We start from the raw sequence: 11,438 nt of genomic DNA on the forward strand, positions 1-11,438 counted from the left end.
AATCTATAATTCAACTTCACACAATCATACTATAAGGCCTTTTATGAGTCAAAAACTCAACTCAAAATCAGTACTATATATCAATGGAGATAACTAGTGCATCATCACCCTTGTCAACGACGAACGTCTTGGTAATTTTCATGGAAGCAGTAACGAAATCTACCTCATACGAGCCATGGAATCCTCGAAAGTTGAATTGACCTTGCTCATCGATATGGCCATGAGCATGGGATAACCATTCTTGCTTAAGAGCAAGGTATCGTTTTCCAGCTTCATTGAGCTCACCTTCTGCATTCACTAAATGTGCATTTTCTCGACTCATGAACAGCTCCCAGAATCCCCACAGTATTACACCTTCCACAGCAGGGTGAGCAAAAGATTCTCGAAGCATAACTTCTAAATCATCAGCTCTAACGTGTTCGTTATTAGAAGAGACATCAACTTCAGTAAACCATATTGGAAGTCCAAGAATGCTCAGTTTATCAAGAGCTGAACAGACAATTGGTCCAACTGGACAATCGATGTGTCCCTGAATACCTATTCCTCCAACTGGTGCACCCTGATCTTGGAGGTCAAGAATATGCTCGATGTACTTTTCAGGGGATGACCGAGTGTCACAGCCATCCTCAACATGGTAGTCATTTACAAATAAGATCGCGGAAGGATCCAATTGGTGTGCTTTTCTGAACATATTTGCCCATATGTCTTTACCTAACCGTTCTTGGTAGTAAGAACCGTGCATCATCTCATTATTCACATCATAATGTTTGAACTTCCCCTTGTAACGTGTAAGCAGACCCGATAGACGGTTTTGAAGAGCTGTCGTCAAGTCATTGTTGTTCAACGAGCGTATCCATTCTTGAACAGTGGACTCCACCTCCCAAAATATACAGTGTCCACGAACTTGAATGTTGTGTCTTAAGCAAAAGTCTAGGAGCTCGTCTGCATCTCTGTAATTGAATTTTCCTCGCTGTGCCTCGGTACTGTACCACTTCAGCTCGTTTCCAAAGACAGCCCAATTGAAGTTCTTGACAAAGAAATCATTGAAGTCTTCATTGTCCATGTTTGTTCTGCAAATGCACGATCCGAAGGGGAAACTGTTTTGCTGTTGTCTAACTCTAACAGACGTGCCATGCAAACTGACCGAGTCTGATCCAGAGAACTTCAAGATGACATCTCGCTTGCGTATCTGAGAAAGAAATATTTTTTTTCAGATGCATAACTGATCATATCTGAAAAATCTATGCATTTTACATGCTTCCAACCTAATGAAGTGAATTCTGAAAGAACAGCTATTTGATCTCGAAACACATACCAAAACACTAACACTGATCTCGTAAATGTTTGATGAGCTGTTTTAAATCATATTATTGCAACAACATTTATTTAATTCACATGAAAAGGAAGGATCTAAGAAAACAATATATGTAATTAGTTTCATCGGAAATTGCTTAACAAAGACTTTGTCACAAGTAACACCATTTTTTTTTCTTTCTAATGTCGGAGCTTCTGTGCAGCAATCAGTAAAATGTCACAAATCTGCTTTCAGACGCAGTCTTGGAAACAGTACACAAGCATTTAGAAGAACCTTACAGGACCTAAAGATCGTAATGCTGGAATGACAATTGAAAATACAAAAAGGAATATTCAGATATTACCTTCTCCGTCTGTCTCTTCAAGTGGTTAAATCTTGCATGTCTGTCAACTGGAAAAATGTGAAGTCCAGCTACCATTAGGTCAACCCCAGCACCAGGACCCTGAACATACACCATCACTTTAGCTGCTTGCTTCTCAATTCTAAAAGATCCTCCAATTTCGTGCCATTGATCATCGCTGACCTCAACTTGGCCCCCATTAACCCATTGGTCGTCTACACCAAGGGCCACACTTACATTCTGAGGGCCTGATGCATGTCTGACTTTAACCCATGCAGATACTTGGTACGTCAAATAGAGTTTAACTTTATCTGTGATCACCTGAGCAGGACCCATCCATGGCTCGGTACGATTAGTCACTGCAATATAACGACCACTTAAATTCTCATGAGAACCAAGGGAATCTCTAGCCATTGGAGGAATTATATGTGGTGAGCCTGTTTGAACACTCATTCTGCAATTGCCTAGCGGAAACCAGCCATTTGTGCCATTATTCAGATGGGTGTTTGTGATTATATTAACACCAAAAACTGCATTCTGAAAGACCAAGAAAAAGTGAAAGAATGCTTCAAATGCTATATGGCTGTGAACTATGGATCCGGAGAGACATGAAACATTAAGTGTTAAACTGAGAGACACTTTCTAGTGGCAGCTAGCTAGCATAAGATGCATAACACAATACTTCCTAAGGCCTTTACGCCCATACCATTACTAAAAAGAAAAGAAAAGAAAAATGATGAACTGACTAACCACAACAACTGGTGGAGGAGGAGGAGGAAGTTTAACTGCGTGATTTACAACTAAACTATTGAGGAGGATATCTGTGCCTGGAGGTGGACCTTCTAAAAAGATAACAGCTTTAGATGGAGAGTCATTTAGAAGAAACTTTCCTTGCAACTGCACCCAATCTTTGTCTGTGGCATGGACTCTGCAGACCACTAGCTTTCGTTAAGCCACTTCATAAGAAACTTCAATATGCAGCTTAATTGAAAAAACAGGGAGAAGAAGATAACTTATCAAGACAAACCACCAGATATCTATTATGTTGGTGCACTTCAATTAGCTTATACCAAAATTGATTCCAAGAGTGTGAAGAAAAATTAATGTCAAGAGATAATTATCTAGTGATTTTCCTTCCACGGAAAATCATCAAACTCTATACAAAATAAACCTGAAGTTACAGCAGTGCTCCTTCTAGTGATTGCTAATACGGTAGAGAAATGATTATCCACACACAATTCAGAAGAAACAACCAGTTACTATCAGAAATTCCTTAATGTTGCTAAGGCGATTATAATGACTAAAGAGTCTAAGACTACAACAACTTACCCAATGTAATCCCACAGAGTAGGGCTTATATTGACTAAGACTACAATATATAAATGTTATAAATGTGAAGAAAGGGCTGGTCGAGTCATATAAAATTTTATAGATGTGAGGAAAGGGTATAGGTTGGTAAAATATTGTATATAGTGTGGGTGCTTTCCAAGAACAGAGAGAAATCTTAGTTTATGAAAAGACATGTTACATTACATAAGTGGAACTTGGATTAACTTACTTGGCAATTCCTATATATTGTTCACGGTTATCAGCTGCTTGAACCCACAATGTTCCCCGAACATCTGCACTATTGGCATTGTGACCATATAGACGAACAATAGCAGTCATCTCATATGCAAGCTTTCGCTTTATTCTCCCGGTTATATCTTGTTGAATCCCATTCCAGCTCTGTGTGCGCTCTGTTGCAGATGCGAAGTACTTTCCAGAGGTTGGATTGATATTTGCATCTGCCATACAGTCATGGCAAACAACCTTGCAGCCTCTTCCGGACCAACTATTCAGGCTGTAATCAAAATTTGCATTTACTATGATCTCCTCATCATCAATACAACTGGATGTTGGCCTAGAACTCTATCAGAATAAGGTAAGAGTGCTTTCAGTAATAGAGCAGATAGTCTAAGCTGTTGTAATCAACAAAAAACCAACACAAGTCATAAGTGGGACTTCCATCGTTAGTTTTGTCTGGAGAAATAACTTACTTCATAATCAGTGCAACCGGGGGAAGTGATGATCACTGATTTTATGAGCAGGTCAGATCCAGGTGAAGGTCCCTCGAGATAAAAGATAACTTGATCGGGCTTAGTTGACAGTGAAAATGAACCTTCCAACATATGCCAACCCTCCCCCGTAACAGATTTTCTACATGGAGTAAGGTGCTTACGTTATAGATGTTTCATAAACAATAAAAAGTAATAATGAGGATAAAGATAGAGACTCTAACTTTGAAATAAATAAATAGTCTGTATCTGCATTTTGGTAAACAAGTCTCAATGTAGCCAGGACGTCAGTAGAACCATGAAAAGTACCAGAGACTCCAACACAAGCAGAAACTGTGTAGTCACAACCAGCTGAAATTCTACTTGTAATATCTTGCTCCAAGCCTTGCCAGCATTCCATGCGATTCGTGACAACAGCATAAGAACAGCCTACATCTTCTGCAGTTCCTTTATAGTTACCAGAACCCGCTGGAACCACAAAAGCATTGCAGCAATTGGTGCGCCACAAGTGCAACTCCTCCGAGAAGTCATGGTTAAGGATGACATTAATAGCGTCATAGCTGCCGGTGTTTTCCCTATTTTCCTTTGGGCTCTGTCAAGAAAATATAATCTTCGTAAATGCACTCAAAGAGAAGTGACAACAAAAATCGCATGTATCCTAATAAAGTACAGCTTTGGCATGCAAGACTCATAAGAAACATAGCAATATTAAAAGAGCAAAGACATTGCTCAGAGGTCAAATCAAATCACGTAGAAACCATGCCTGCTTCTAAATCTTCTAATACATAGTATTTTTTTCTGATACACACACCTAATAGCCTGTGTGAGCTTGTTCTGATCCAGCTTTTGGAAACAATTTGATTATGTTCATTGTTTTCCCAAGGCATATTCAGCAGTTCTTTACATTATGAGATTTTAGTCATACTAAGTTTCTTCAGAATTCCTTACTTGAATGCCATATACCCTTGCATCAACAACTATCGATTTGGTTTATCCTAAATTTTTTCTTCCAAATATGTTTTGTTCTCATAAACTAATCTCTCCTTTAAACAAAAGGATTCAATCAACATTACTTCCACAACAACCAAAAAAGGCAAGTAATAATACATGAAAGAAGAGTAGCCCAAAATATTTCGTTAATTATCTCATCTAAAAGCTTAAGTTGTCCGTGACCACACTTTCATTTACTCAATTATATTCTCAAAATACCCTTTCATGTGAGATTCCATCTAGGTCTCAAGTGCTCGATACCATGTTAAAGTGTGCAGTCATCTCTAAAAGAACACATTTTTATTTACTTAATTATTTTCTCAAACATCCATTTTTTCATTTTTGGTTAAGATGGAAGTTGACCCACAAGAAAAAATTGAAGTTCTTGATAAACCCCAATTCAGCAAATGTACAATAACCCCATTATAGAACAAAATTCAAAACCCCCCAATTGATTACCCAAAATCATTTTTTTTAACAAAAAATCAATTTTTGGTTCAATTTAGATTGGAGAAAGCAAGAACATTACAGAGTACCTGTGAATTGGATTTGAAGATTCGACGTGCAAAGCTACTAGCAGAGAGACCTTTCATTTCTAAGAAAAAAAATTGTTTTTCTTTTTTTGTGTTTTGTTTTTTCAGCTGTCTTCACTATTAGTCAAAATCTGGATACAACCTTGTACCAACTTTTTTTTTTTTTTTTAAATTTCCCACTTAGTGTCCGATATATTAATTAGAACCTCGATTAATCCATATTGATATGCCATAAGATTGTTAAAATAGAAGTACAAATTCATTCATCTTTCCATTCTTAAGATTTGAACTCTATTCATCTCATTATAATCGTGGCATAATACATAAACATGTCGTTTAATTTTGTGTGTGCACAAATAGACACTAAAAGTTGTATAAAGTTGAACTAATTTGTAGGACGTGTGTCTACATGTTCAATTTTATACAAATTTAAATCCATACTTGTGCACACCCAAAGTTGGGGACTAGTTAAAAGAACATATTTACCATTATGGGTATGATCATTGTTAACTTTTGATCAAGTTTTGTGGGTATTTGAGATTATACTTGTAATCTCTAAGTTCAAGAAAAATGTGGTTGTAAAAATATGTGAGGTTAGCAAGCATAGTTACTCAAACAATTCTTGTTATTGTTGTTCTATGTAAGGATCAAAGATTTTTTAGTTCTCCAAAAGAAGATTAGAAAAGAGCAAAAAGGTACACAATGCACATACATATATACAAGGTGGCAGCAAAAAGTTTGGTACTTTATGTACACACACATTTACTTTCCAGCAAAACATTTACCAGGAACTAAAATTCCTCTTGTTAACCCAAAGGAGGAATAAAATGGCCAAAACTTTTAAACAAACAAACAAAGATTGGAGTTTTGTTGCTAGAATTGTGTAACTGTGTTCTGCAGCCAGAAGTCATTTCAGACATTTGATGGAACTTCTTTCGTGCTTCTCCGCCCGCGTCTTCTAATATTAGCGTTTAGTCACTGCACTTATATGAGTTTTCTCCTTGCTTGTATTGACTGGATTATATCCTCTTCTTCTCTTCTATAGTATAGACAAGTTATATACAGGACGGATTTTCTTGTTATTTCTGCTTCATAAGGCTCAGGAGAAAATCTGTAAATATGTGTTCATATTCTGGCATTTTTCCGTACCCTGAAGTTTATATAAGAAAAAGATATTTCATTACCATTGGTTCCGAGGGAAATGAAGAGTTTTTCTTTCGAACTGTGGTGAATGACAAGGTACGTCTACTGATGAAAGCATAACTTACCAGGAAAGTAGTTGATATCTATCACGTAATAACGGTCTTTGGTCCCGTGCTCTCGAATTATATCCAAGTTGAAGAGCCTGAGACCCTGCATGACACATTGCAAGAGAAATTTAAAATAACATGTTATGAAGCTGCAGAACAAGAACAGGCAAGAAGATAGAGCATGTAGCTCATTCCCTTCCGATCATAATTTATTAAGAAAAAGAGAGAAAATGAACAGAAAATACCAGTCTACGACGAAGTTCCCTCGCAAGCCTCTCAAGTAATGGCCGCGGAGGAAGCTCTGCAGAGGATGAATATGAATTAGTTAACACCATATTGGTGATAAAAGCACCCGACAGCATGCAAAACCACAGAAAATTAAGGTCTTCAGACAGAGAAAGGCCTTGTATTGGCAAAAGTGAAATAGCAGATCAATGGTCCTACCGACAACTGTGATGTTGAATATTTTAGATCTAGGTGACAAGAGTGGCCAACAGCTTGATCAGTTTAAGGGAAAATTCTGCAAGTGTGCAAAGACTGATTCTTGTACATTCTGATGTTTGTGTATATTTATTAAATATTCAAATCGCTCACTTCAGATATGTCTTGCTGGAACCTCAAAGTGGATTACCTTAAAATCTTTCTCAAATCAAAGCAAAAAGGAGCTTACAAAGAAGAAACAAACATTTCCAATCAAAGCAAAGAGGAGAATAAAAAGAAGAAACAATAAAGTGGGAGGATGGAGTGTAACGGAAGGCCAATTTACAAAATTATTATACCACTGTTCAAGTTTATATTGAGATGACTAGGACAGATTAAACTTTCAGGAGAGAAGTGAAGAAGTAGCTCTAAAGTGCTAGGATACTATGAACAGCATCAATAACCTTAATCAATCACATCCTTGCTTAGTCTTGGCGATATATAGCCGGAAAAAAAATAGATGATAATTTTATCAAATGGACGAAGAATCATTGAAGTCTTCCCACTAGTCTGAAAACAAGGAATCAAATGTTTAAGAAACTTTATATGATATATCCAACAAAGAGTAAGCCATATCTATAGGTGTCTACATATTAAAAGTGTGCTAGATACATTCTGGTATGTACAACAATGTAACCAAATTCATATAGAAAAGATGGCTTACCACCAACACTAGGATCTAAATCAGCTTCTTCCGCAGATGCTGCAACACACGAAACCCTGGGGAAATGGAAAACCCCAGCATTGTTGGACAGCTCGCGTTTGCTAACATCAGGTAAACTGAAACGCCTGACAACCTTAACGGCTTCCCCAACAATAAAAACCTTAAAGAGTACACCTCCTACAGCCACAAAAATGACAGTATCACCACCTCACTAATTCAATCAAAACTACACACAAAATACATAATTTTAACCTGTAAATGAAATACATACCATGATTGATAAACTCCTGCAGAACAAGTGGGGGTTCAAGCTTCTGAAGAGAGGCCATATCGTAGGCCAGAGACAACTCATGTGACTTTGCAACCAAAGGCTTTGCCACTGAGAACACAAAAACAACTCCATTCAGAAAAAGAACAGCCGCAACAAAAAATGTCTATCCCTCTATTGCCCAACAAACAATTATTTGGGTCATATTTAATCCCAAATAAGCAACAACCAAATATAGATATACTTACCAAGAGGTAGTGAAAGACCAGCTTTATCCACTGCATCTGAGATAGACGAAGGATCTTTCTCTATAACCAATTGCCTGGGAACACCTACTTTGCCTGTCAAAAGCAAGTTACTCATCGTTTAAGCATAACAGCTTTATCAAAAGCATTCCAGGAACTGTAAATTGACAATCGTGGTGCATACAACTAATAAACAGACCCCCTTTTTTCCAGAATAACAGCAATTGTATATAGATAATCATAAGTTCATGACAAAAGTCTCGTTGATCATAGAACAAAAGTGGAAAAATTACCATAGCTATCTGACAAGTTCAAGTCTGCGACATCTTCAAGCATGTATTGACGATTATATACCTGCTGTATGGCATCTGGAGGATCCAGGACCGCGACATGAGGATGTGTTTTCCTATAATCCTGTCCATATGAAATTAAGTGCATAGGATAAGAGACAGGGATACTCTATATGTACTCCTTTAGACTAAACTGAAAGGAGGCTTTAACAGAGAAAGCAAATGAACATATTAATATATCAGTTTCCACATTCGCAGTCATTATTAATATTCTAACAGAATCAATAACTTCATGATAAAACTAGATATGAACTAACCTCAAGAATACAACTCCACTTGCTTCCTGACAACTGCAAGAGAAGAAGAGCACAAAAAATAAATATAGGTTATTAAGTAACATCTATTAAAAAGTACTAGTACAATATAAACAGGGAAAAATTACCAGACTGATTACTTCCCTGGGAAGAAACTAATAGGATATCTGGGTGTAAATTAACATGAAATACGGACATAAAACAATAAAAATGCACGAAGTAATATAAGGTAGTACAATGAACTAACCTTGTGGAGCACAATGTCAAAAGGACCTTGATCTGAAAGGGGTCTGCTCTGATCTATAGCAACAAACAGTATTCCCTTATTCCTATGTAATGCAGGAGGAGCATGGTTAGACACTCAGTTGCAATGTAAACATGATAAAATCCAGATCAATTTGTATTGATACTAGTGTTAGACCTCAACAAAACAAGTCCACTAAAAAATTAACAAAACAAAATAATAGCATAGTTTAAAAAAATGAATCAGTCGTAAGTGTATTTTTTCAGTGAAGTCTATCAGTATGCTTAACCATTTCTAATTCCAGATAATCCATACTTCCTCACTGACAGTTGTTCAATGAACATTTTTGTTTTGATAATCCTGGTGTCCTGTTAATTCCACGTGGCACTTGCTATCTCCCACCAGCATATGTACCGGGTAACTCTGCCTACCAAGGCTTGTTCAATGAACATATTAATATCTCTGAACACAGAGCTGGGTATAACCCAATACTACATATTATCTCCTAGCAAGTACAAAAGGTCCAAAAACTTATCCATCACATCTAAAGTGCTGCTATAACACCAATGCATTTATTTTTGATGATCAAAAGTTATTTAGATGCCAAAATTCAGAGGTTAGAAATAATTGAGAAATTCATGGACTCAATGAGATGAGCTGCTCAACTCTCTTAACCCCTCTCCCTCCCTCACCCATTCAGAGTTCAAACCCTAAACAAATAAAGAAAACAAAACTAATGCCTGCTCTCTTGATATGGTGGTCACAAGAAATAAAAGGAATGTTGACTGAAATATAGATAATCTAAATATTAATCAGCCAATGCCTTAGTCACAAAGTAAACCAAGAACCATCAGATAAATGAATGCAATAGCAAGGAATCTGTAATTTTCAAACAAAACCGCATAAACAACAATGTAAATGTAAATGCAACAAATAATCACAAAATTTCTTGAGAGTTTTATCATGATTTACAAACAGGAAGAAAGGAAAATAGATTAATTACCTAGCTAGACCTACAAGCTTGGGCTGCAAAAAGCTCTTAGTTTTCTTGGATGTAAGAGCATAGCCTACCACCACCAACTTCATCTGTTGCTGGGGAGACCCATGAGCCACCACCATTTCCATTTCCCTTTCCTCTTCCTCTTCTTCTACCTCCCTCTCATACCCCACTACATTTTCACCTCCCATCCTCATCCCTCTAAAAAACACCTTTCTTTTACACCAAAATTTATGTATTTACACCAAATTACTTCACAAAATTTCACCCCACACAACCAAAACAATAAAAGATTGAATCTTTTTTCCAAAAAAACTTAACTCCAGATAGCCAAAACCAAGAAAGATTCAATCTTTCTTCAAAAAAACTTAACCCCAGATAACCTAAACCAACAAAGATTGAATCTTTTTTCAAAAACACTTAACCCCAGATAACCAAAATCCAGAAAGATTCAATCTTTCTTCAAGAGAACAAAATCCCAGATAGCCAAAAACAACAAAAAAAAGATTTAATAGTTGGCGTAATCTGAAAGTTGTTTCAAAAGGGGCTGAATTCCAAAGAGGGAGAAATGAAAAACAACTGGTTTACACACAGTAACACACACTCAAAAACACATATATATGTTTGTATACATCTAGAGAGAGAGAGACACGGCACACACACGAAGAGATATGAACGGTTTGTTTGTAATGTTGTAATGCAACACAAGTGGATGGATGGTGGTCATTTATAGGCACAAGTTTTTGACCAAAATTGGTCCCAAAAGAAGGGATTTTTATAAATAATTACATTGCTTCGGGACACATCCAAAACAATTGTATTTTATTTTATAAAATTACTAGGTATTTTATTTCCGCATATACACGCCCTTTTTCAAGAATCACTCAAATTTTTTATTTTTTATGTGTATTAGCCCATTTATCTAGCGATCTGAGCACCCAATTTTTTTTTCAAAAAACTTTATGAGGATCTCCGTAATGAGTTGGGGAACCTTTACGTATACTCACACCATTTTTTTAACGTTCATTTCTGCATTTACAAGCCTTATTTTAAGAATTGCAAAAAATTCCTCGCTTTTTCGTGTGTATTCGCCCATGGATCTGGCGCCCGGAGCACCCAAAAGTTTTTTCTCAATAAACTTTATGAGAACCTCCGTAATAAGTTGGGGGACCTTCACGGATACTCACACCATTTTTTAAGGCTCATTTCCGCATTTACAAGCCCTTTTTAAAAATCGTCCAAATTCTCAGATTTTTCGTGTGTTAGCTCATGGATGTGGCGCCCGGAAAACCCTAAATTTTTTTCTCAAAAAACTTTATAAGGACCTACGTAATGAGTTCAGGAACATTCACGTAAGCTCACACCACTTTTACAACGTCCATTTCCATATTTACAAGCTCTTTTTAAAAAATCGCCTAAATTTCCAAATATTTCGTGTGTATTAGCCTAAG

At 36.7% G+C, this 11,438-nt stretch overlaps 2 protein-coding genes across 3 annotated transcripts; both read right to left on the minus strand.

The window, feature by feature from the left end:
- Positions 1-3: 3 nt before the first annotated feature.
- LOC125861712 (endo-1,4-beta-xylanase 1-like) lies at positions 4-5,384 on the minus strand. Of its 2 annotated transcripts, XM_049541566.1 has the most exons (7): positions 5,239-5,384; positions 3,937-4,304; positions 3,695-3,854; positions 3,214-3,566; positions 2,406-2,583; positions 1,659-2,192; positions 4-1,189 (listed from the first exon to the last, which is right to left on the minus strand). In XM_049541566.1, the coding sequence occupies exons 1-7, from the start codon at positions 5,293-5,295 to the stop codon at positions 74-76; spliced, it is 2,766 nt and encodes a 921-aa protein (XP_049397523.1). In that variant the 5' UTR covers positions 5,296-5,384; the 3' UTR covers positions 4-73. The 2 variants fall into 2 exon arrangements, with proteins under 2 accessions (XP_049397523.1, XP_049397524.1); XM_049541567.1 differs by lacking the exon at positions 5,239-5,384 and having other exon boundaries at positions 4,022-4,243.
- A 559-nt stretch (positions 5,385-5,943) lies between these two features.
- Positions 5,944-10,699, minus strand: LOC125861713 (inositol-tetrakisphosphate 1-kinase 3-like). The gene is made up of 10 exons (XM_049541568.1): positions 9,994-10,699; positions 8,994-9,075; positions 8,750-8,782; positions 8,436-8,556; positions 8,146-8,238; positions 7,901-8,008; positions 7,630-7,806; positions 6,731-6,786; positions 6,504-6,588; positions 5,944-6,385 (listed from the first exon to the last, which is right to left on the minus strand). The coding sequence occupies exons 1-10, from the start codon at positions 10,182-10,184 to the stop codon at positions 6,315-6,317; spliced, it is 1,017 nt and encodes a 338-aa protein (XP_049397525.1). The 5' UTR covers positions 10,185-10,699; the 3' UTR covers positions 5,944-6,314.
- Positions 10,700-11,438: the final 739 nt, after the last annotated feature.

Source organism: Solanum stenotomum, chromosome 4 (genome assembly GCF_019186545.1).
Source record: "Solanum stenotomum isolate F172 chromosome 4, ASM1918654v1, whole genome shotgun sequence".
Taxonomy (NCBI): Eukaryota; Viridiplantae; Streptophyta; class Magnoliopsida; order Solanales; family Solanaceae; genus Solanum; species Solanum stenotomum.

Coding starts and splice junctions, on each gene's coding strand:
- LOC125861712 (XM_049541566.1), bottom strand. CDS start 5,295: ATGAAAGGTCTCTCTGCTAGTAGCTTTGCACGTCGAATCTTCAAATCC. Junction 4,305..5,238: donor TCTTCAAATCCAATTCACAG/GTACTCTGTAAT, acceptor TTTTCTTGACAG/AGCCCAAAGGAAAATAGGGA. Junction 3,567..3,694: donor CCGGTTGCACTGATTATGAA/GTAAGTTATTTC, acceptor TTATTCTGATAG/AGTTCTAGGCCAACATCCAG.
- LOC125861713 (XM_049541568.1), bottom strand. CDS start 10,184: ATGAGGATGGGAGGTGAAAATGTAGTGGGGTATGAGAGGGAGGTAGAA. Junction 8,783..8,993: donor TTGACATTGTGCTCCACAAG/GTTAGTTCATTG, acceptor CTTCTCTTGCAG/TTGTCAGGAAGCAAGTGGAG. Junction 8,009..8,145: donor TGGTCTTTCACTACCTCTTG/GTAAGTATATCT, acceptor TTGTGTTCTCAG/TGGCAAAGCCTTTGGTTGCA.